Here is a 25413-nt window from a genome sequence, read left to right on the forward strand (position 1 = left end):
GTTTTAATTTGCATTTCCTTTATTGCTAGAGATGGTGAGCATTTTTTCATGTGTTTTCTGGCCATTTGAATTTCTTCTTTTGAGAAAGTTCTGTTTAGTTCACATGCCCATTTCTTTATTGGTTCATTAGTTTTGGGAGAATTTAGTTTTTTAAGTTCCCTGTATATTCTGGTTATCAGTCCTTTGTCTGATGTATAATTGGCAAATATTTTCTTCCATTCTGTGGGTGTTCTCTTCAGTTTAGAGACCATTTCTTTTGATGAACAGAAGCTTTTTAGTTTTATGAGGTCCCATTTATCTATTCTATCACTTAGTTGCTGTGCTGCTGGGGTTTCATTGAGAAAGTTCTTACCTATACCTACTAACTCCAGAGTATTTCCTACTCTTTCTTGTATCAATTTAAGAGTTTGGGGTCTGATATTAAGATCCTTGATCCATTTTGAGTTAATGTTGGTATAGGGTGATATACATGGATCTAGTTTCAGTTTTTTGCAGACTGCTAACCAGTTTTCCCAGCAGTTTTTGTTGAAGAGGCTGCTATTTCTCCATCGTATATTTTTAGCTCCTTTGTCAAAGATAAGTTGCTTATAGTTGTGTGGCTTCATATCTGGGTCTTCTATTCTGTTCCACTGGTCTTCATGTCTGTTTTTGTGCCAGTACCATGCTGTTTTTATTGTTATTGCTTTGTAATATAGTTTGAAGTCAGGTATTGTGATACCTCCTGCATAGTTCTTTTGACTGAGTATTGCCTTGGCTATTCGTGGCCTCTTGTGTTTCCATATAAATTTAACAGTAGATTTTTCAATCTCTTTAATGAATGTCATTGGAATTTTGATGGGAATTGCATTAAACATGTAGATTACTTTGGGGAGTATCGACATTTTTACTATGTTGATTCTACCAATCCATGAGCATGGGAGATCTCTCCACTTTCTATAGTCTTCCTCAATCTCTTTCTTCAGAAGTGTATAGTTTTCCTTGTAGAGGTCTTTCACATCCTTTGTTAGGTTTACACCTAGGTATTTGATTTTTTTTGAGGCTATTGTAAATGGAATTGTTTTCATATTTTCTTTTTAAGTTTGTTCATTGTTAGTGTATAGAAATGCTAATGATTTTTCTATGTTGATTTTATATCCTGCTACCTTGCTATAGCTATTGATGATGTCTAGAAGCTTCTGAGTAGAGTTTTTTGGGTCTTTAAGGTATAGGATCATGTCATCTGCAAATAGGGATATTTTGACAGTTTCTTTACCTATTTGTATTCCTTTTATTCCTTCTTCTTGCCTAATTGCTCTGGCTAGGAATTCCAGTACTATGTTGAATAGGAGTGGAGATAGTGGGCATCCTTGTCTGGTTCCTGATTTTAGAGGGAATGGTTTTAATTTTTCTCCGTTAAGTATAATGCTGGCTGTAGGTTTGTCATATATAGCTTTTATAATGTTGAGGAACTTTCCTTCTATTCCTAGTTTTCTTAGAGCTTTTATCATGAAATGGTGTTGGATCTTATCAAAGTCTTTTTCTTCACCTATTGAGATGATCAAGTGGTTTTTGTCTTTGCTTCTGTTAATGTGGTTTATTACATTTATTGATTTTTGTATGTTGAACCACACCTGCATCCCTGGGATGAAGCCTACTTGGTCGTGGTGAATAATCTTTTTGATGTGTTGCTGAATTCGATTTGCCATTATTTTGTTGAGGATTTTTGCATCAATGTTCATTAAGGAGATTGGCCTATAGTTCTCCTTTGTGGAGGTGTCTTTGCCTGGTTTTGGGATAAGTGTAATACTGGCTTCATAAAATGTGTTTGGCAGTTTTCCTTCCCTTTCTATTTCATGGAACAGTTTAAGGAGGGTTGGTATCAGTTCTTCTTTAAAGGTCTGATAGAATTCAGCAGAGAATCCATCAGGTCCTGGACTTTTCTTTTTGGGGAGACTCTTGATTGCTGCTTCAATTTCATTTTGTGTTATAGGTCTATTCAGGTGATTAATTTCCTCTTGGTTCAGTTTTGGATGCTCATATGTATCTAGAAATCTGTCCATTACTTTTAGATTTTCAAATTTATTTGAATATAGGTTCTCAAAGTAGTCTCTGATGATTTCCTGGACTTCCATGGTGTTTGTTGTTATCTCCCCTTTTGCATTCCTAATTCTACTAATTTGGGTTTTTTCTCTCCTCATTTTAGTCAGTTTTACCAGGGGTCTATCGATCTTGTTTCTTTTTTCAAAGAACCAACTTTTTGTTTCATTAATTCTTTGTATGGTTTTTTTGGTTTCTATTTTGTTGATTTCAGCTCTTATTTTTATTATTTCTCTCCTTCTATTTGTTTTGGGATTTGCTTGTTCTTGTTTTTCTAAGAGTTTGAGATGTATCATTAGGTCATTGATTTGGGATCTTTCAATCTTTTTAATATATGCACTCATGGCTATAAACTTTCCTCTCAGGACTGCCTTAGCTGTGTCCCATAGGTTCCGGTAGGTTGTGTTTTCATTTTCATTGACTTCCAGGAACTTTTTAATTTCCTCTTTTATTGCATCGATGATCCACTCTTCATTAAGTAATGAGTTATTTAGTTTCCAGCTGTTTGCATGTTTTTTGTCTTTACTTTTGTTGTTGAGTTCTACTTTTACTGCATTGTGGTCAGATAGTATGCATGGTATTATTTCTATTTTCTTATATTTGCTGAGGCTTGCTTTGTGCCCTAGGATATGATCTATTTTGGAGAAGGTTCCATGGGCTGCTGAGAAGAATGTATATTGTTTAGAGGTTGGATGAAATGTTCTGTAGACATCTACTAGGTCCACTTGATCTATTGCATATTTTAGATCTAGGATTTCTTTATTGAGTTTTTGTTTGGATGACCTATCTATTGATGATAATGGAGTGTTAAAGTCTCCCACAACCACTGTGTTGGCATTTATATATGCTTTTAGGTCTTTCAGGGTATGTTTGATGAAATTGGGTGCGTTGACATTGGGTGCGTACAGATTGATGATTATTATTTCCTTTTGGTCTATTTCCCCTTTTATTAGTATGGAATGTCCTTCCTTATCTCGTTTGATCAATGTAGGTTTGAAGTCTACTTTGTCAGAGATAAGTATTGCTACTCCTGCTTGTTTTTGGGGGCCATTGGCTTGGTAAATCTTCTTCCAGCCTTTCATCCTAAGCATATGCTTATTTCTGTCGGTGAGATGAGTCTCCTGTAAGCAATAAATTGTTGGATCTTTTTTTAATCCATTTTGTCAAACCGTGTCTTTTGATGGGTGAATTAAGTCCATTAACATTAAGTGTTAGTACTGATAGGTATGTGGTGATTATTGCCATTTAGTTGTCTTAGTTATTTGAAGGTTTGATTGTGTGTACCTAACTTGATGTTACTCTCTACTATCTTGCTTTTTCTTATCCTGTGGTTTGGTGCTGCCTGCCTTTTCATGGTTAAATTGGGTGTCACTTTCTGTGTGCAGGATCCCTTGCAGAATCTTTTGTAATGGTGGCTTTGTGGTCACATATTGTTTTAGTTTCTGCTTATCATGGAAGACTTTTATTGCTCCATCTATTTTGAATGATAGCTTTGCTGGGTAGAGTATCCTGGGGTTGAAGTTATTTTCATTCAGTGCCCGGAAGATCTCACCCCACGCTCTTCTTGCTTTTAATGTTTCTGTTGAGAAGTCTGGTGTGATTTTGATGGGTTTACCTTTGTATGTTACTTGTTTTTTCTCTCTTACAGCCTTCAATATTCTTTTCTTAGTTTCTGAACTTGTTGTTTTAATGATGATATGTCGTGGATTAGTTCTATTTTGATCTGGTCTGTTTGGTGTCCTGGAGGCCTCTTGCATGTGTATGGGAATATCTTTCTCTAGATTTGGGAAATTTTCTGTTATTATTTTGTTGAATATATTATGCATTCCCTTCGCTTGCACCTCTTCTCCTTCTTCGATGCCCATGATTCTCAAGTTTGGTCTTTTGATGGAGTCAGTGAGTTCTTGCATTTTCTTTTCACATGTCTTGAGTTGTTTAATTAATAGTTCTTCGGTTTTTCCTTTAATTACCATTTCATCTTCAAGTTCTGAGATTCTGTCTTCTGTTTGTTGTATTCTGCTGGATTGGCCTTCCATTTTGTTTTGCAGTTCTGTTTCATTTTTTTTTCTGAGGTTTTCCATATCCTGGCTGTTTTCTTCTTTATTGTTGTCTATTTTTGTCCTGAGTTCATTTATCCATTTATTCATTGTGTTCTCTCTTTCACTTTGGTGTTTATACAGTGCTTCTATGGTTTCCTTTATTTCTTCTTTTGCTTTTTCAAATTCTCTATTTTTATTGTCTTGGAATTTCTTGAGTGTCTCCTGTACATTTTGGTTGACCCTATCCAGTATCATCTCTATAAAATTCTCATTGAGTACTTGTAGTATGTCTTCTTTTAAATTATTCTTGTGGGCTTCATTGGGTCCTTTGGCATAGTTTATCTTCATTTTGTTGGAGTCTGGATCTGAGTTTCTGTTCTCTTCATTCCCCTCTGGTTCCTGTACTAATTTTTTGCTGTGGGGAAACTGGTTTCCCTGTTTTTTCTGTCTTCCCGTCATTGTCCTTGGTGTTGTTACTGTCCCTGTACTGTGTGTAATTAAGTATTTTCTAGCTTGTAATAATAACAATGGTAATATTGAGAATGGAAGGGTGAGTGGAGATGGAAAGCAAGAAGTTAAAGAAAATGGGAAAACAAATATACAGACAAGAGGGAGAAAGCAGAACAAGGTATCAGACAAGAGAGTTTCAAAGGTATAAACAGGAAGTGTTAGTGTACTAATCGACAGTAAGCTGAACAGACATTAGAGAGACAGAGAGAGGATTGAAAATCAAAGATAAAAAAAATTAAAAATAAGTAAATGAAAGTAATATCTATATATAAAAATGAATTAAAATAAAATGGAAAATAGAAAATTAAAAAAAAAAAAAACCAAAAAACTTCCAAGTTTATATGCAATGCAGTTTCAGTCTTAATAATTTGGGTGTCTGTCTCAATCTCCAGTCCTGGAGTTGGTGCCTCAGATGTTGTTCTATATTTGTGTCATCAAAGGGGATGCATAAAGTAGAACAAAACTACACACTCACACACACACACACACACACAAAAATAAAGCCCCACCAAGTGTCCCCAGTTGAAATGCAATACAGTTTCAGTAAGTTTTTCGGCTTGCAGGTGTAATTCGGTTGTTCTCTCATCAAAGGTAGGGAGAAAAAGAAAAAAAAGCGTCTGGAGACAGTTCTGAGAGTGGTATCTGCAACTGTGGCTTGCCTGCCTGCTGCTCTCAGCCTGTAGCTGGCATTATTTATGCAGGTCTCTGGGTTGAGCTAGCACTCACCTGGTCCCACAGGCTTTGTTTGCTCAGAGTTGTCCTGTGCGGGAGCCTCTGCTACAGGCTTTCCCCTTTCCAAGCACTGGGAAAGGTGACACTGCCCCGCGTTGTCAGGCCTGCGTGTTTATTTACAGTTCATGTGGGAGCCCCTCTCCTCTGAAGTTTTCCTCCCACTGCCACTTTCAGCAGCTTTCCTGCTCCTGCTTACTGGGCGGTGCTGCTGCTCCTGCCAGCCGCCATGTTTGTTTACAGTTCACGTGGGAAGTGGGTCTTTCCTCCTCTCACCAGCTTCCCCGCTCCTGGTTGCTGGGCGCGCGCCCCGCTCCCGCCAGAGGCTCTCCAGCCCACCCAGCTTGTTTATTTACAGTCCCGGGAAGGATTCCGTTCCCCCAATCTTCAGCGCTCAGGGCGCCCCACCCTCTTTCCAGCGTGTCTTAACTGTTCTTATTGCTTATTACTCAGTTTCTCTTTTTTTTTTTCCCGGGTGGAGGTCAGTCTGTCCAGGGGGCTATGCTGCTCTGGCCCAGGCTTGTCTGTGGGGCTACCGCAGTACCGCGAAGCTCACCTGGTCCGCGTCTTCCCAAGCCGTATGGGCGCCGGCCACTGGTGGCCCTGGGGGCCCTCCTCGTTTCTCCGTTTAATGTGAAGTGGAGATTCTCTGCACCGGCTGGAGATGTGGAGGAGTCAAAGTTATGCCTTTTCTCAGTGATTATGCCTGCAAAGTGTGTCTCCAGCGTCTCTCCAAGATTTCACTATAGGAGGGTCGCTTTCTGCTTCCTACCTCTAGCCGCCATCTTGGAATCTCCAAAGAGTATCATCTTAATTTAGGGGTTTGTATTTTTATAACATCATCACATGTAAGGCCATTTGTCATCCTTTTCCCAAGCCCAATGGTCTCCCATGTTGCCCCCACCCCCCACAAACATAGCATGAAGTGACATTTAGTGTCTGGGCTATAGACTTAGTCAGTGAGAGGAACAATTTTTTAGCTTTGGCAGAGATGGAAAAATTCATTTTTTATCTCCTTATAAAAGGAGTGAAAAACTTGGTATGAGGAATTTTCATGGATGAAAGTTACTAATTTGAGGTGAATCACACTCTCAGGGTCAAGACCCTTTTTATCTATTTTTATACTAATTACTTTTCTCTGTGTTTAATCAGATGCCTTAAGTACAGTGAAATTTACAGGGTTACAGGTGCCATGTGTGTAGTTAAGGGCAGCTTTCCCTTATGAAGGAAGGCTGCGTATTTTGTCCTTTGTTAAACCAGATCAGTAACAATAAATAGTAATTATGCATCCTGTCCAAAAGAGATAGAAGAGAGCAAATAAAAACCTTTTACCATGAGCTCAATCAGCGGGGGTGGTTTCTGCCAAGCATATGGTGAAGACTGGGGTGAGAACTACAGCAGCAGATTCAGACAAGGGGTGACAATGCATTACAGTGAGATAACTGGGATGATAAACAACCTGTTTGTCCTGTTGGAGAGTTGAGTCCTCAAGCTTCTGCCGTGCGTAGACTAGTCAGCTTCCAGTGGTGACTACTGCAGGGCTGTCGTCCTGTCTTCTTGGTCCCCTGTTGTTTCCTGGGATGCGGAGTCCTGCTGAGGGAAGGTACTCAGGTTCTGGAGAGTGATCCTACATGGTGAAGCTGGATCAGGGATGCACTCCAACTCAGGAGAAGCTGGCTTGACTTGACTGGTGGATCCAAGGAGCAATCTCTGCTACTTTAACTATGGTGGGGGTAGACAAGATAACAACAAAAGGGCCCCTCCAATGGGGTTTTAATGGTTGGATATTTTATTTTTTTTACCCAATGTATTTTTTTTAACTGAGTAGGATTACTGTGGCAACAATATACTATCAGTGTTTATGTCCAAGAAAACTAGTTGTTTAAAAAAGTTAAAACCATCATCTGTAAGTATCAAAGGACATGTTTAGAGCCAGTAAAAATAGTTATTTTGTCTCTATTTAAGTAGAAGACCCTGTAGAAAAATATGAGTTTATGTCTGGAAGGGCTTTAATGCCAGATAGCCACACATGCATAAAAACCATTTCTTTAATCCTCTTGGCCTTGGTTATTTTTGGGAGGTCTGGCATCAGTGACTCCATTTGAACTTTGATGGCATTCCCCCCTTTGTCCCCAAATTGCTTGTCTCTGAGCAGTCTCTTCTGAAGATCTGTCTTCCATCCAAGTACTATCTAGGCCCGACCCTGCTTAGCTTTGGAGACCAGAGGAGATTGGGCGTGTTCAGGGTGGTATGGCCATAGACTGACGATCTTTCTTGATTGGTCATCGTCAGCATTTGCTTTTTCCTAGATTTTATTTGTTTGGTTGGTCTTGGTCCCACGTTGGGAAGGAATAATGAGCAGATCAGGTGAGAGTCAGTGCCACCTAGACCCTTTTGGCCAAATTTAAGCAACAAAGAGGTTTAAAAGGAGTGGCTCTTAGGCAATGGGCTTTTAGACAAGGACAATACAAAACAAAATCTAACAAAAAGTAGATGTCTAAAAGCTAACCTGGTTGGCACATAAGTAGTTATTAGACTCATTTTTTTATGGACTTGATTGTAAATGTCCCAGAAGGATCAGAACTGTAATGACAAAAACTTAAAAGTCGTGGTTAAATTTCTGATGGACAATTTAGCAACTAACAGAATAATATATCAGTACCAGTAACTTTTGGTTACAATGTTTAACTAAATTTTGTATTTTAGAAGGCTTGATATACTTGAAAAACATAAATATATTTAATACATAGGAACTAGCAACAGCATCACAGCTCTATAGAAGTTATATATTCATATTAGTTTAGTTGTTGCTCTTGAAGTAAAGCCTTAGATTTTTTTTCATCAGTTAGGGGAAAGAACAGTTTTAGTAAACCCAAATAGCCAAGCACAGACAAATTATAGGGTACCAACTGTATTAGAATCACCTAAGACAACAGTTGTTTAACCATGAGGTCAGCTAGAAAGTTTTATATAAACTGTTAGAAAATAAGAGGTATAGAAGAGTCAGAGAGATGGCCCAAACACCAGTACAGGGTTTATTGTTCAGGCAGGAGCCCCGTGGAGGGGAACCCCAGCAAGAGAGCTAGAGCCCATTGCCACACACAGACTTGGGCTAGAAATAGGGGGCTAGTGGAAAAGTACCAGGAAGGTCACTAAGGGATATTGTTGCTGAGCAACCAAGAAAGATAAGTTGTAGTTAGGTCACTGTCTGCCCAACTGTCCTTGGCATCCATCCATGGAGATAAAGGTAAGCCATCTGCAAGGGGGAGGGAGTCTAGTCCTAACATGGCTGTCCTCATTGTTAACCCCAACATAAACCAGCTCCTAAATGAACATGACTCAGTTACCTTAATAGTTAAAACTCCAACAAAAATCACCAGAGAACACAAGTAAATATTTATGGGGACCAAGTGTGGAGTTAGGAAACTTAGTGTCCAAGAATCATGGCTCAGATGTTGATAAGAGATCACATCCCAGATTGTTGACATTAACATATGGCTCATGACATACAGCAGGATCCCACCAACCGGTAGTCGATGGAGCCCCCCTAAAATGACAGGCCCAATCTGGCCATCCCAGAGCAAAAAATTCCCTCCATCCAACATGTGGAAGGAGTAGGACTAACATCTCCAGTCTGTTAAGTCCAACAAAAACTGGAGGTCTTGACTTCCAGTGTAGTGATTTTTCTTTTCTTTTTTTTTTTTTTTTGAGTTTTTTTTAATCCTATCTGGAGGGTGTACGTTGGCTTTACATAAGTAAATTTGTTTTAACTCTCACATTAGTGCAGCAGTATTCCCTGTGCTCAGCTGCCTCTTGTTTTTCTGTGTTTTAATAAACTCTTGTTGTCTTGCCAAATTTGTGGATTAACCTGTTGCACCAAAAATTTCCTGACAGTTATCTTGACAAAGCAAAAAGCATTTTAAGACAATTTTTTTGTAAATGTTATCAAGAACAATACAATATTTTAAAGATGGCCTTGCTGTTATGAGCTTAGAGAATTAAGTTTTAGTTTAACATCAGTTCATTAAATGTTGACCTTACAAAGCCTTTAATGTTACTGGATTTTAGTTAATCACTTGCATAAGCATCTATAAGCTCCATCTTTTATGACAACTTACTCTGTATCTTTATGAAAACTTATTTTGTATTCCCTTGGGGAGATTGTCTTTATCCCCTTTTTTCATCCAAAAGTATTTTTTTTATCTTTTTATGTTTTAAAATCATATCTTTAATATCATGTTACTTATTGAAATTAATTTATAAAACCTTTTAACTTAGAACCTTATATTTGTATGGGAAAAAAAACAAAAAGAAAGAAACTTTAAAATTATTTTTTGTATAAAAACAATTTGTAGAAAGGCCGTTTGTTAGTAGACCCCTGTATTATAAGAGAGAATTTAATTCCAGATTGTAATTATGGCAGAATGAAACATGTGAAGGTCATTTCTTTAACTACTCAAATTCCAAGATTTTTGTTGCAGGCTGTGACCCTCCTTTTCTTCTTTTTTTTTTCTCCCTCTGGTCTAAGTCAGAGTGTTAACCCCTGAATGCCTGCATCTCAGTGAAACCTGATTGAAATAAGTTTGATAACCTGTTTTCTTAAAAGTAGCAGTAGAATAGAGTAATAATTTTTGCATTGACACTATCATAAGAACTGTTCTCAAGATGTTTGTATATTTACGTGTAAAAAGCCTAAGCAGTTTATAACAGAGATCTTTAAAATAAATACCCTGGGTTTTTTTGTTACCTTGAGTATCATATTAACCTCATAGCAGCATTTTAAGAAACATTTTGAAGATGTTTACAAACATACACACACTATAAGCACACCATCAGATGGATGCATAATCTGACCAGCCATTAGCAAGGGAAACATAAGCATCTCATGACTGTCTCAACAGCAGACCAAGCTTACTGCACCAACCTTTTGGAACAGTTTTTTTTTTTACCAGCAACAAAGTTGCTCCTTTTCTGACCCTTTTAGATAGATTCTCCCTGTTTATGCTCCCTAGAAGTAAAGGTGCCAGCAAGTTTAGTATTTCTGGCATATTTTAAGAACCCTAAATTGTTTTTTATTTACTTTTTATTTTTAAGACATAAAAACTTAACTGAAGGAGTGTATTAAAACTTTCATGCTTTTTTGTCTCCAAACATTTTATGACATTTCATGTTTTTTTCTTTTTCTTTTTTATCCATGAAGACCTTATCCCAATTTTGTTTTCATTCCTCCATTTTCCCCTCTCTTCATTCACAACCCTTCTGCAACATTCCTTTTCTTTCAAGTCAGACCAGATCTTATGTTATCAGTGCAAGTCCATCCTTCATGTGTTAATTTTTATAAGAGCTCAGTTAGTGCTGAGCCTCAGTCCTCCTTCAGGATGCCCACTTTGGGTGAAGATGTGCCAACTGGGGCACCAAAGCTACCCATCAAGACTGAAAGACTCTGATTTCTCCTCAGTCTGCCCAATAAATTGCTACCTGAACTTAAATAAAAAACAAAGCCTGGTTTTTTAAGACCAGTTTTAGACTCTTGGCTTTTCCCATTCTCCTGGGTGTTAGTTTTTTTTTTCTTTTTCACAATTACTCTGAAAACTTCATGAACCACAGTTTTATCTAGTGACCCTTCTGGGGGTCATCCTACACCAAAAGCAGGCCAATCTACTTTACAAAGGACATTTAGCTTGTTAAGAGTTAACTTAACTCCATAGTCTCCATTAAATCCCTTTTTAAAGTTATTAATCATACATTCCAAGGGAGTGTTTTTACTCTGATTTCCACCCATCTGCTCTCATTACCAGACTACCAGACAGACAAAGAGTGGGAGGGGACTCCTCACTTGCTTCGCAGCTGGGCAGTACCTGTGCTTGCATTTTCATATACTCTTGTACAGCACCATACTTCCATACTGCTCCCTGAACCTGAGAGACATGTTTTCACTCCAAAAATGGTGGTTACTAGGAAGTTCCATTGGGAGGTGATCAAGTTCCCCTGCTGCTTCCCGGGGCAAGCCTGAATTTGAGCCCGGGTTCTTACCAGTCTGATGAGCAGTGCTCCCCTCCCCTTGCTGGGTCCTGCACCTCACTGGGTTCCATTGTGCATCTGAGGCCCTCACCCTGACTTTCCAGGAAGATGAATCCCCCTCCAGATCAAGCTATCCCTTGGCACCTGGTGGGATCCCCTCCTGGTGGTCCAGGGGGATGCACCCCAGTGAAAAGGGAAGTGATAACTCACCATCTCCACAATCCTGGATAATGAGCCCCTAAGAAATGTTGGAGGAATTTAGCTGAGATTTGGGACTCTTGAGGCAATTAACAGGAAGCAGTGTTTTATTGTGCCAGCACAGACTCAGCAGACTTGTGTCCAAAGGCTGAGCCCCAAGAACAAAGGGGCAGGTTCCTTGCAAGTAAGTTACAGAAGCAAAAAGCAAGGTCTAATCCATATATGGTTAAATTTAATTTTATTGACTACTTTATCCTAGTGCTATGTGACTTTCCCCTCCCTGGTGCTATGTGACCTTCCTCATGTTCAGATTTCTCAGGTTATCTCTCTGCTATGCCATCCCTACCTCCCTGCTACTTTATCAGGACTCAGGCCTAGTCTGTTCTCTTTTGAGCCTCCTCTCTGCTGCAGTACAGGGTAATAGGCATGGATCTAGTTTCAGTTTTCTGCAGGCAGATAACCACTTTTCCCAGCAACATTTGTTGAAGAGGCTGTTTTTCCTCCATAATACGTTTTTTGGTGTTTTGTCAAAAATTAGGTGGGTATAGCTGTGTGGATTCATATCCAGATCCTCTAGTCTGTTTCACTAGTCTTCATATCTGTTTTTGTGCCAGTACCATGCTGTTCTTATTGCTATGGCTCTGTAGTATACTTTGAAGTTGGGTATTGTGATACCTCTAGTGTTGCTCTTTTTGCTGAGTAGTGCCTTGGCTATTTGTGGTCTTTCATGTTTCCAAATGAACTTTAGGGTAGATTTTTCAATCTCTGTGATGAATGTCATTGGGATGTTGGTGGGAATTGTGTAGAACATGTAGAATGCTTTTGGTAGTATAGTTGTTTTTACTATGTTGATTCTGCCAAACCATGAGCATGGGAGATCTTTCCACCTTCTGTAGTCTTCTTTGAGCTCTTTCTTCAATGGTTTGTAGTTCTCCTTTTAGAGGACATTTACATCCTTTGTTAATTTTATTTCTAGGTATTTGATTTTTTTTTGAGACTACTGTAAATGGAATTGTTTTCCTACATTCTTTCTCAATTTAAAGACTCAAATTAGTAAAATCAGAAACAAAAAAAGGGAGAGAACAAGAAACGCCAAGGAAATTCAAGAAATCATGAGACTACTTTGAGAACCTATTTTCCAATAAATCTGAAAATCTTGAAGAAATGGACAAATTTCTAGATGCTTATGACCATCCAATACTGAACCAAGAGTATGAAATTAAAGCAGCAATACAGAGTCTCCCAAAAAAGAAAAGTCCAGGACCTGACTCTCTGATTCTCTGCTAAATTCTACCAGGCCTTTAAAGAAGAACTAATACCAACATTTCTTAAACCTTTTTATGAAATAGAAAGGGAAGGAACACTGCCTAACTCATTCTATGAAGCCAGTATTATATTCATCTCAAAACCGGACAAGGACACATCCAAAACAGATAATTAGAGGTCAATCTCCTTAATGAACATTGATGCAAAAATCCTCAATAAAACAATGGTAAGTTGAACCCAACAACATATCAGAAAGATCATTCACCATGACCAAGTTGGCTTCATCCCAGGGATGCAGGGGTGGTTCAACATATGCAAATCAATAAATGTAATACAGCACATCAATAGAAGCAAAGAAAAAAATTATTTGATCATATCAGTAGATGCAGAAAAAGCCTTAGATAAGATTTAACACCATTTTATGATAAAAGCTCTAAAAAAAACTAGAAATAGAAGGAATGGACCTCAACATTGTAAAGGCTATATGTGACAAACCTATAGCCAACATCATACTTAATAGAGAAAAACTGAAATACTTTTCCCTAAGGTCAGGAATGAGACAAGAATGCCCACTCTCTCTACTCCTATTCTACATAGTTCTGGAATTCCTAGCCAGAGCAATAAGGCAAGAAGAAGAAACAAAAGGAATACAAATAGGTAAAGAAATAGTCAAATGAAATGTTCTTATACCTTTTTGCAGACGAAATGATCCTATACCTCAAAGACCCAAAAAACTCCACCCAAAAACTCTTAGACACCATAAACAGCTTCAGCAATGTAGCAGGATACAAAATCAACTTACATATTATTGTATATTGATTATACAAAATAATAGGTTTCTTTATGACATTTTCATACACATATGTAAGGGGCTTTGATCATATTATCCCTCTATCACCCACACTTAACTTTCTTTCTCCTCTCACTGGTCCATTTCCTATTCTCTAATAGTCCCCTACTACTTTTATGTCATTTATTTTTTAGATTCCACATATGAGAGAGAACATGTGATACTTGTCTTTCTGAGTTTGGCTTATTTTGTTTAAATGATGATCTCCAGTTCCATTCTTTTTTTTTGCAAAGACCACGTTGTATTCTTCTTAATTGCTAGATACTCCATTGTGTATGTATGCCACATTCTTTATCCATTCATCCATTGATGGTCGTCTATGCCGATTCTATGACTTGGCTATTGTGAATAGTGTTGCAATACACATGGGTGTGCAGGTATCTGTGTTGTCATGAGCATACATTCTTTTTCATCAAAAATGGTTATTTTAGTATTATAGTTATACTCTTTACCCTTCTCAAAATGATTCCATTTTGTAGAAATTGACTTTAATATGACTTAACCGATAGGCTACTTGCTGATCTTTAAGGTGAGATTAAATGCAATTTTTGTCAGTGTGGCATAGTTTCCAATTAAATTTATAGTTTAACTATTTTGATGATAATTTTACAGCCTCCTCTTTCTATAATGGGGTTGACAGCACAATAAAAAGTGTTTCCTAAAGCCTATTGAATCTCAACTCTGATGTAATTAACTCATTCAACTATAAGTATAGGATGTCTTTTTATATCATGCACTCTTTTAAGCTTTGTAGACAAAACAATGACAAAAAAACAGGTAAAAAATCCCATCTTCATGTAGTATGCATTGTAAGAGCAGTGAGCCTGGCAGAAGGAACTAAAAGCAAACCAGAAAAATAATATTATATCAGTGTTACCACTGGATACAATGAAATAGAACAAAAGAATATGGCCTATATTCATGTGGTCTTTATTCATCTTACACACACTGTAGTTTGGGGTTCTGGGAGGTATCTCTAATTTCTACTTCCATGGTATCTCCATCAAGTGCTAAATTATTATAAAGAATAAGAAAAGTACTTGTGATTTTTTAAAATTTAAAAACAACCCCAAACATACAGAAACTTTGGAAGTGACATTAAGAGAAATAATCCTGGGCTTGCAAAGTGGCTCAAGTGGTAGAGCACCTGTAGGAAGCAAGGGCCCCGAGTTCAAACCTCAGTACCACTTAAAAAAAAAAAAGAAAGAAAGAAAGAAAGAAAGGAGAATCCTTTGTGATCTGAATCATAAAGGAAGTTTGTCAGCTAGATGCCCCATCACTTCCAAATATTTTAATGTGTCTCTCCAACAAACCAGGGTATCTTCTATAATCCCAATCATCACCAGCAGGAAATTAACAGTAATATGAAACCATCATCTAATCTTAAGTCCCTTTTCAAGTTTTTTCAATTGTTCCAACAAGTCCTTTGTCACAAAAGAATCCTCCTATTGAGAATCATATTTGATTTAGTTGTCACATCTCTTCAGTTTTCTTCAATCAGGGAAATTTCCAGTTTTCCTCTGACTTTTATGGCCTTTTAAAAATAAAATATTAATATTCTGAAAAACAGATTACACTAAGGGGAAGTCACTAATGGGAGTGGGGAGGGTAAAAGCAGGAAGTTAAGAAGGTCAATATAGGTGATGTACTTTCTATACAAGAATGAATATAGAAATTTTAAACCTGCTGAGGTAATCATAAGAAGGGGACTAAGTAAGGTAGAAAGGAGAGAAATAGGGAGGATGAGCCAGTTCGAATTATAATACATGTGTACATAGAAATGTCACAAGGAAACTCCTTGTAGTGTTAGCTTAAACAAACAAAAATGCCTTTTTATCAAAAACGGAGAACAGGAAGGTAAAACTGTTCTTGTCTGGGGGTTGGCAGCAGTGGGAGGGAGAAGGAGGTAAGGAAAAGGTGTAGGACGTGAGTGTAGTGGAAATACTAAGTACTCATGCATAAAAATGGAAAAAATGAGACCTGTTGAGACTATTCCAGGAGTGGAGGGAGGGGGGTATAAAGGAGAATGATGAGGGGTGTGAATTCAACTATGATACATTGTAATAACTTTTGTAAATGTCACAATGGACTCCAGGACAACAACATAATAAAAAATAAAATGCTGTCATTTTGTAGAATGTCCTTCAATATTGGAGTGTCTGATGTTGCCTTATTATTCCATTCAGGTTATGTTTCTTTGGAAAAGATGTAACAGAAGTGATGCTATTCTCATTCAATCCTATGAGAAGTATGTGGTTTTGACTTCCTGCATTACCGATAGTGTCTATGTTGCTAACTTGATTAAGGTGATGTCTCCCAGACTTTTTCACTCTGTAGTTTTTTGGCCTTTATTATCTACAAGCACCATGGAAGATGTATTGTAAAATTGTTTAACGCTCCCATTCCTCATCCATCTTTCTATGCCTTTATATGCTTTTATTAGTATGCATTTTTGGATTCTTATTTTTATTGTCTGACCAATAATTTATTACTATTTACTGAAACTTTTCTATATTTGGCCAAAGGCAGCCCATTCATGCTAGCTCCTTTTGATATGTCCCCCATCTTTCCTTCTTTTAGCAACAAAATGTTTTAGGCTCATCTATTTTTCAAGCCCTAGAATCAGCCATTTCTCTAATGAGCCCTGAATCCTTTTAGAAGTGGGTAGGATTTAGAATCCAAGATCTAGGGACTGATGTGCCCAATGATCTCAGGGTATCACTGCTTAACATCCTCGAGTGGACAGGCTTAGAAAATACAAGTGTGTATACAAGTGTATACACAACACATGCATATTTCTACTTTTATTTCTATATGCAGCCATCTATCTATCCATCTATCTATCTATCTATCTACTTGTCTATCTATCTCAATAGTTATGGGGTAATCCAAATGTTTTAAGTTCCAATTCAAAATTGTAGGGTTCATTCTACTGTTTTCTCTTTTTACATTTGTATTTCTCTTCACTGGCAGAGAAAGCTGGCTCACTTGCTATTATTAGTATGGGTATTTATTTGATCACTCTCCCTGTGTGAACCAATCATTGCCATCAATGCTCACCATTATGCACCTTACCTCACCTTGCCTAGATTTGAACACTAGAAGTGATGCCTTCCTCACTCTGCTTAGGCTTTGGTAAGCAGAATGGTAATGGACTGTGCCATGCTGTGCCAACTGCCTTATTTACATTGTCTAGGCACTGACACCTAGCAATGAGATGTTTCCTGTCTTCCTCTTACTTCACTTGGGCTCTCTCAGGCAGAACTCCTATGTGGATCATTCCTGACCAACCTTGTAAAGCCTTGCCACGTTTCATTCTGATTTGGCTTAAGATGATCTACAAACTGATGCTGGTTTCAGTTTACTGCAATAGTTTGATCTAAAGCCACACATTCTGTCTGAGGTACACTGTTTCCCTCCTATTGATAATGTGTTTCATTAATCAGGGCTCCACAGCCTTTTCGGCCATGACTTTGAAAAGGCATTGCTATGATATTGCTTATTTAATTAAATTGACTAATTATGACATCAGAAGAATGACCCAATATAACATTACGTAAATGCAAAGACAGGTAACTTTTAAAAATCTGCAATGAGCAGATTCCAGGGTCATCCAGCTGAGCCAGGAGTGCAAACTTTTGGGGGGGCTAGGAGTGTTCAGAGTAAATTCTGCTAATTATTGCAATTACCATCTGATACAATTGGTTGGAAGAATAAAAATGAATTGACTCTCCTTAGGGTTGCAAATACCTACCTCCATCATATTCCAAAGGCTGTAGTGGTTTAAAAGAAAACAGTATTGTGACAATAGTATTTCAATTTCAACAAGATGGTTTAGACAATTGTTTTTGACTTCCAGGTGGCATTAAGGTCTAATTCTCTTTGAAAATCACAGAGGAGGACTTTTGCTTCCGTTTCCACTCTCTGATGGGTTAGGGAAAGTACCCAAGAAATCTTTTTTTTTTTTTCTCTCTTTTTGTAGTACTGTGGACTAATACTCAGGCCTCATGCTAGACAAGCACTCTATCACTTGAGCCGAGCTCCAGTCCTTTTGCTTTCAGTTTGTTTTTCAGATGGGGTCTCTCTCTTTTGCCCAGACCTTCCTGGGACTATAATCTTCTAACTTCCACCTACTGAGTCCTTTGGATTACAGATTTACACCACCATGCCCAGCCTTTAGAGACTTTAAGATGGTAGTCATGGTATGTAAACACAATAGACAGATGTGAAGTCTTTTTTTGGTGACATATTCATTTCCGATGCCTAGGGTCAACCTATGGGTTTTGGTGGTCTGTTTGTGTCTTTTGTCTTGCAGTGTTCATGACAATGTTGAAGGATGTATTGAGCTGATTTTCCTGATCTTCAGCCATACTTTATACTGTTAGGAAAGTATGAACACAGGGAACTCTTTGTGAGGTGTTTTAGTTCTTTTGTCACAACTCATATTTTTACATGCAAAATACTTAGCCATAATCAGCTGAATTACTACCCAGGATGCTCTGAGGATGCCAGCATTCTTATCCCCATACGTTTTGTAAGTGAGGATATTATAAAGGGACGTAAGTAAGACAAACCTATATTTGAATTTACTGAGTGAGTTGGCTAATTCTCTGAAAAACTCTGAACGTCAGTATTTTATCCTGGCTTTTCATTTTGTAGTGATGTGATGTTAGGGAGGGTATTTAACCTTTCAGTGTCTATTCCTCCATCTGTGCCATGAGATACCAATAGTACCCACCGACAGGGATTTTATGGAGATTAAATAAAGCAATGTAGATACAGCGTTTAGCACAGCACACATGTACGCTCTATTAGCAATAGTAAGTGCATGCTGTTCGCAGGTATCGCTCGTCTCTTTCCTCCAGGGCGGCACATTTGTATCCTCTCAGGGATAGCTGAGAGAGTGTATGGTGATTCACAGCTCTGTTCTGTAGACTGGATAGAAAAGATAGTTGGCTTTTAAAAATAGCGGGTAGCAATTTTAAAAGCTAAATACTAACTCACCAAGAGGACTTGTTACTTTTTTCCCACTAAGCAGAAGAAAAGTTGAGGAGAATTAAGTCTTCTCTCTGAGAAAACTCCAAGCTTTGGAGGTATTTTCTAAACACTGGAAAAGGTAGAAAGGAACTCTGGGTTAGAATAGCAGTGAGAACTGGTAGTTGTGCCATTAGGTTCAACAATGTATCTTTCCAACACAACTTGAAACAAAGAGCAGAGGAAATCAGCAGTTGGGGTAAAACAAAGTTATATTTTGGTGAAGAAGATAAGAAATCTTGAAGGTACTGGTCTAAGCAGGGAGATATGAAATCTTGAAGGTACTGGTCTAGGCAGGGAGATCATAGTGCATGCATTCCCAGAAAAGGAGGTTAGCTTAAAGAGTTTATGGATTATTAGAAAAACAAAGAGAGACAGCCCAAGAGAAGGAAGTCTTTACTAGGCTGAAGGACCAAGATACAATGTTTGAAAGGACTGATAGAATTCAAAGTTTTGGCGGATTTTATAACTTTAATATTTTAGTCTTGGGTGGCTTTTGGATGATAGATATTCCTGATTATATTCTGTCTTAGTTAGCTCATGTTACTATGATGAAATACTGGAGGCAAATAAGTTATAAAGAGAAAAGATTTATTTATCTCATGATTCTGGAGGTTCCAGTCTTGGACTGGAACTCTGGACCTCTGATGAGGGTGTCAGATGGCAGTGGTGGGGACTATGTGTCCAAGCAAAGGTATCGCACATCACAAGCTAGGAAGCAGAAAGACTGAGACTGAGGTTGCACATTCCTAGGGACTTGAAGAGCTCACACAAGGCCCTATCTTATAAAGGTCCACAGCACTGTCCAATACCACTACCCCGGGGACTGAGGCTGCAACACATGGGCCTTTGAGGGATATTATGCATATTTAAAACATAGTGTGGTCTTAAGTGTAGGTAGGGAGAGTAGAGGGAGAAAGCTGCTAATGTTGAAGAGGCCAAGCTGCGGAGCTGGAGTGTTTGGTGGATTATCCCTATTATCCGTGACATTGGTGGGATTCAGAGGTTCCACAGAGTTCTTTAGGTTTTTGCCTGAGAGACAAATATCTTCTCCAGGGCATGGCAGCCAGGAGTGATCATGACCTTCAGATGAGATCCTGATTGCTAGTAAAAGGAGAGAAAGAAAAGGAAAGAAGAAGGAGGAGGAAGCAGAGGAAGAGGAGGAGGAGGAAGAAGAAGATGAGGAAGAGGAAGAAGAAGATGAGGAAGATGAAGAAGAAGAAGAAGAAGAAGAAGAAGAAGAAGAAGAAGAAGAAGAAGAAGAAGAAGAAGAAGAAGAAAAGAAGGAGTACAAGGTGAAAAAAAAAAAAACAGAGAGAGAATAAGGGTGAGGGGAAGGGGAAGAAGAAGAAAGGGAAGACATAAAAAAGAAAACCAAACAAAGACAGAGTTCTAGACCAAAGTGGTTCTTTAATGACACTGCAAATGAGTATCTGCCTATCTTATCGATCTCTTGGCTTGAGATGTGACCCTGCCACCTAACACTTACATGATGGGAATAGAAGCTCAGAGTAGTTTCTTGACCTACTCATGATGACATAACATGCCTTGCTAGGAGGCAGGGGGGATTTAAGGTTGCAGATGGAATTAGAGCTGTTAATTAGCTGACAAGCTTGTGAATCCTGGATGATGGGGGTAAGACCATCTAATCACAAGGGTTCTCAGAAGTAGAAAAGGGAGGAAGAAGAGTATCAGAGCGATGCCATATGACAAAGACTCTGGCAGCCATCACTGACTTTGAAGTTGGGGGAAAAAAGCCCTGAGCCAATTTGGGAAGCTTCTAGAAGGTGGAAAAGGATTGAACACAGATTCTACCTAACAACAGCTAGTTCCTTAATTGCAGTCCGTCAAGACCTGTTTCAGACTTCTAGAATTTAAGATAATAAATTTGTTGTAATTTGTACCAGCAAATTACAGGAAACCAACATAATACCCCTCAAAAATTCTTTATGTATTTCAGTGTGAAATCCTTCAGACCACTCATCCCAGGTCTGCAAGGACCAACTTGCATTTGGGCTCCAGTGGTTGGCTTGGCTACCCTGTCCCTGTGCATGGTTGCCTCAGCTGGTATCCCAAACCTCTTGCAGAAGGATGTAGTTGGCTGTCAGCTAGGGAGAGCTCCATCTTGAAGCCAAATTCCTCCTGAATAGAGTAAGGAGGTCTGTTTTAGCTTGGAGGTGAAGAATCTTGGCTGGATTATCGCAGTAAATTCTCAGGATGCCTGGCAAGCACCAAAGTTTGTGGCATTTTCTCACTGGTGAAAAACCTTGAATATTGAATGGATGCCTCCAGTCCCCACCATGGAAAGCCCTAGCAGGTAAACTGCCTAAATTCCTTGACACCTTCTTGGATTGACTACTTCCTCCACTCTGCTGGCTTCCTTTTGGGGGAGTGGAGGTGGGTTAGGAGAGTAGAAAAGCAGGCACTGACCTGCAGACTCACAGGGCCTCCCCGGCAGATTCCCCTCCCTGTGGACACGACAGAACAGGACTTTTCCAGGGCCAAGCTGGCCGATTAGCTCGGACCATTTCCCTTTGTGTGAAAAAGATAAGAGAAAAATCGCTTAATAGTTTTTTAAGTGAAAGTCTTAGCCTAACCTGAAAGAGGATCTTAGGGAGACCCAAGTGAGGAGTCCTCACAGAGCTTTGTTACAAATCCTGGAAACTGGGAGAAGGCCAGGCAAGGGGGCAGCGCTGATCTGGGATGACACCCTAGGGAGTGGGGGTCCCTATAGCCCTTCACTCAACGTTTGCTCCAGTATTTCGGTCCTGCGTGGGGAAGGCCTGGAGGCCTCTCACTGGCAGCTTCCCCTAGTGCTGCCCAGGGTGTCTGTCCCGGGTCTCCCCTATTTGGCTCGCTGTCCCAGCTGTGGCTGGCGGGAGGAGCGCGGGGGAGGAGGGAGTCCCGCAGGAAGATGCGAGCTGGCTGGAGGCCGCGTGGGCGTGCAAGGCAGAGGGGTGGGGATCGGGTGGGGATCGGGGTGGGCTGCGCCCTGCTCGGACCCATTCCACACCCGGCCGAACGCAGACACTGTCAGCTGCTCACTCCCCTTTCAGTAGCAGAGAGGGGGGGAAAAAGGTATCCAGCCCCTGTCGCTTAAAAAAAAGCCACTGGCGATCGTGGGCAGCTTTGGCCGCTCCCTGCCCACGCCTGGACCATGCACCCCGGCATCTTCGTGCGCGACCACAGGCGAGGACTTGATTTCTGGAGCTGAGGGCTAAAACTTTTTGACTTTTTTTTTTTTTTCCTCTCCAACAACTGAACCATGCCATGTGCCCGGAGGAGTTGGCTTGCAAATCTCTCCGTGGTGGTTCAGCTCCTTAACTTTGGGGCGCTTTGCCACGGGACACAACCTCAGCCAGGCCCTGTTCGCTTCCCGGACCCCAGGCAAGGTTAGTGGCTTTGCTTTCTTTCTTTTCAAAACAGTGGCGGTAAAACCCGTGGAACTTGGTGCTCTCTTTTCCCTTCCCCCAGCTGGGCGGACCTGAACCCTGCCAAACCATTCGGCTGGGGGTAAGGACACTGGGCTGGGGCTTAGTACCATGCGCTCTCGGGATTCAGTGTTTAAGGCTAGGATGCCTCGGTTCTCACTGAAAGGTGAGTGTCCCGCTCACTTGCACATGGACGACACTGCAGTCTTTGCAAGACCCAAAGATCTCTCTCTCCCCCTCCCCCCGTCCCCTTTCTTTCTTCTCCTCTTTGAATGCTGCACTGTTTCAACTCTCTCTTTTTCGGATTCTGACATGGAAAATTATTTTTATAAAAATATGCCAGTGATTCACGGACAGTCCTTCCATTTCCAGTTAGTTTTTAACTCCTGGTTGAGGAAGGGGAAATGTGATTCCGCTCCCCTGCTGAGCACACTTGGCTGTGTTTGAGTTTCCTGGAAAGATTTAGGGTTGTGTTTTTTAAACAACAGTCCTTTTGTGGGAAATTTACCTCCGTAGAGATTGCCTTTTCCCTGTCCTGCCTTGCTGATCGCTGTTGGCTGCCTCTTTCTGAATTTCAAGAAACATATGATTTGACAGAAAGCATTGGGACGGTTGTGGTGGGCAGTTTATTACTTATTATTTTTTAAACTGAGCATCCAGAGTAAGGTGGTACTTTTATTGGACTTAAAAGGGTAGAGACACTTTCCTGTTTGATGGGGAGTGTATGGTGCCTGGGGGAGGGCACAGTCAGAACAGCTGTAGTGGCCTGTGTGTGTCAGCCCAACTCACCACTAACAACACCCTTCTGCTCCCATCCTACTCTACAGATGGGGAAGCTGAGGCTTGGAGAGCATATGTGTCTTGCAAACAGTGAAGTGAGGTTTTGCACCAAGTTTTGCACCGACTCTGAAAATCATGCAGCCCTGCCTGGTAGCAGTAGTAGGGATCACACACACACACACACACACACACAGAGAGAGAGCTGGACTAGTGCTCGCTCATTGAGTCCTATGTTTGCTTACTGTGCTCAGGTAAGGAAGTATCCTCACAGCTTTTTTGACATCTCTTTAATTCCCAAGGCCATTTGGGTGACAAAACATCACCATCTTGTCCATGTTTTGGGTATTGCCAGGCAGGATTTTCAGCCCACATTGCAAAGTTCAAATGCTGCTGGTCAACTCCTAGGCTGCAGCTTTGAGAGCTATCATGCAAATCCCTCCCTCTGCTTTACTTAGAAGACAGAGCCAGGGCAGCAAACACTGGGGTTAGATGTCAATCACCCAGCACTCGCCTGTGTAAACATTCCAGATACAATCTCCTACCCCCAAGTTTAAAATAGCAGCTCTGGTTGTTCTTTGGAAAACAGTCCCTTTGTAAAAAGTCTCTCTTCTGGGGCAGCACAAAGAAGCACGTCCCAGGGCATTGGGGAATGATTTGGTTTGAAGACACACATTGCCCTGGTTGGGTTGGTTTTCAGCTCTGCTTGCTACACATCTTCTTTGTAAGGGAAGTCAGCCTGGTGTGGAACAGACACCGATGGACCTTGCTTTACCCTCCCTGGAAAGTGAGATATGATTATTTTTCCTAGTCATCTTTAGGATTATGTGTTGAGAATATTTGATATTGAAAAATAGTTGTAAAGTGCTCTAAGCTTATGAGTGACTCAAATACATTTAGGCTGAAAAATAATTTGCTTTAAAAAGTTTTTTCACCAATCTTAATACCTGAATGAATTAAGTAGTCTACTGTTTATTCTAAGGAGAAATTTCTAGATTGGCTTCCATTTAGAACTAATGGGTGGGGGGAGAGAGAGAGAGAGAATGAGAACTAATGAGAGGAGGAATTTCTGAAGCCTCCTGGGAATAAATGACCTGAGTTTTGCTAATAAATGACCTTCCATTTCCTCTTCATCAGCATTTTTGAATTGCACTCAAATTCTGAACATTTAAACTTGCAAATCATTTCAGAAATCCTCCCACCCATCTTTCTTATTTTCACAGATAAGAAATGGGAGGTGAAGATGGGCAGTCTATTAGTCAACGTGTATTTATTGAACACCCACCAAACACCAGTTTACCAGGGGGCTGAAGGGAGTTGTGTAGGATCTCACAGTTGGAAACACATCCACACACTACGTAGCCTTTCACGTTCCTTCTTGTTCTCAGGATTTGGTAGAGTCAAGATTTTAGTTCTAAGAAAGTATATGAAGACGAATCTAATCTTGTCTAGGACTTGAAGCAGACAGTTTGACTAATTCTAATCAGTAATCTTCCCACACTGCTCAGAATGCACTTCTCTAAGGTTTCTTGATTCACTATCAAATACCAGAACACAGGAAATACTAGTCTTGCACACCACTTGCTGTCTTCTCTAGTGGATAATACCGCCTTAGGTTTATCTCTGTGCAGATCCTTGGTGTACAATTGATTATGGCTATTCCAAAAAAGCCATCATAAATTGAAAGTATCATCAAATCAAAAATTCAGCAGGGTGCCCTTGGACTCACCCCTGTTATCCTAGCTACTCAGGAGGCAGAAATTAAGAGGATTGTGGTACAAAGCCAGCCTGGGCAAATAGTTTTCGAAATCCTATCTCGAAAAACCATTCACAAAAATAAGGCTGGTGGAGTGACTCATGGTGAAGGCCGTGAGTTCAAGCCCTAGTACCACACATACACACACAAAAATCCATTTAATGCACCTAACTCACCATACATCACAGCTGAGCAACACAGTACACTGTAGACTGTGGGTTGTTTCCCTTTCTGATCACAGGGCTGACTGGGGCCTGATGCTCAGTGATAGTTAGTGAGTATCACACCAAATATCACTAGCTGGGTAAAGATCAAAACTGTGTAGTGGTTTTTACTGCCCAGCCCATAACTTTTGCACTAATGTAAAGTCAAAAAAAAAAAACAAAAAACCGACTGTTGTAAGCCAGGGGTCGTCTTACTGTTTACAAGGTACACAGTCACTTCCATGGTCTGTCTTGCTCTTGGCACTTCTGAAGTCAACAGGACAGGCATTTTATCCCATGTTAGAGATGGGCTTCAGTGTGCACAAGCTTTCATAAGAACAGAGGGAGTGTAGCAGTGTTTCAAGACAAAATCTATAATCATCTATTGTGTTTAGAAAAAATTTCTGCAAGCAGGAAATTATTCTTTTTTTTAAGGAAGGAGACTTCACACTTTAAAAATTTGTGTTGATATAATTAATATTATATCTGGTCAGCAGATGAATTATAGGGTTGGTGAGCAAAT

General features: G+C 39.8%; 1 protein-coding gene across 4 annotated transcripts in view; it reads left to right on the forward strand.

The window, feature by feature from the left end:
• Nucleotides 1–21716: 21716 nt before the first annotated feature.
• Nucleotides 21717–25413, forward strand: part of Adamts12 (ADAM metallopeptidase with thrombospondin type 1 motif 12) — a 326530-nt gene continuing 322833 nt past the window's right edge. For all 4 annotated transcript variants that reach the window (XR_012449198.1, XM_074077647.1, XM_074077648.1 and 1 more), the window contains exon 1: nt 21717–22115. Coding sequence is in view for 3 of the 4 variants with exons in the window: in XM_074077647.1 (XP_073933748.1) it covers nt 21989–22115 (127 nt within the window). In the remaining variant the exon portion in view is untranslated. The remainder of the gene's footprint in view (nt 22116–25413) is intronic.

This window comes from Castor canadensis, chromosome 6 (assembly GCF_047511655.1).
Source record: "Castor canadensis chromosome 6, mCasCan1.hap1v2, whole genome shotgun sequence".
NCBI classification, from domain to species: domain Eukaryota; kingdom Metazoa; phylum Chordata; class Mammalia; order Rodentia; family Castoridae; genus Castor; species Castor canadensis.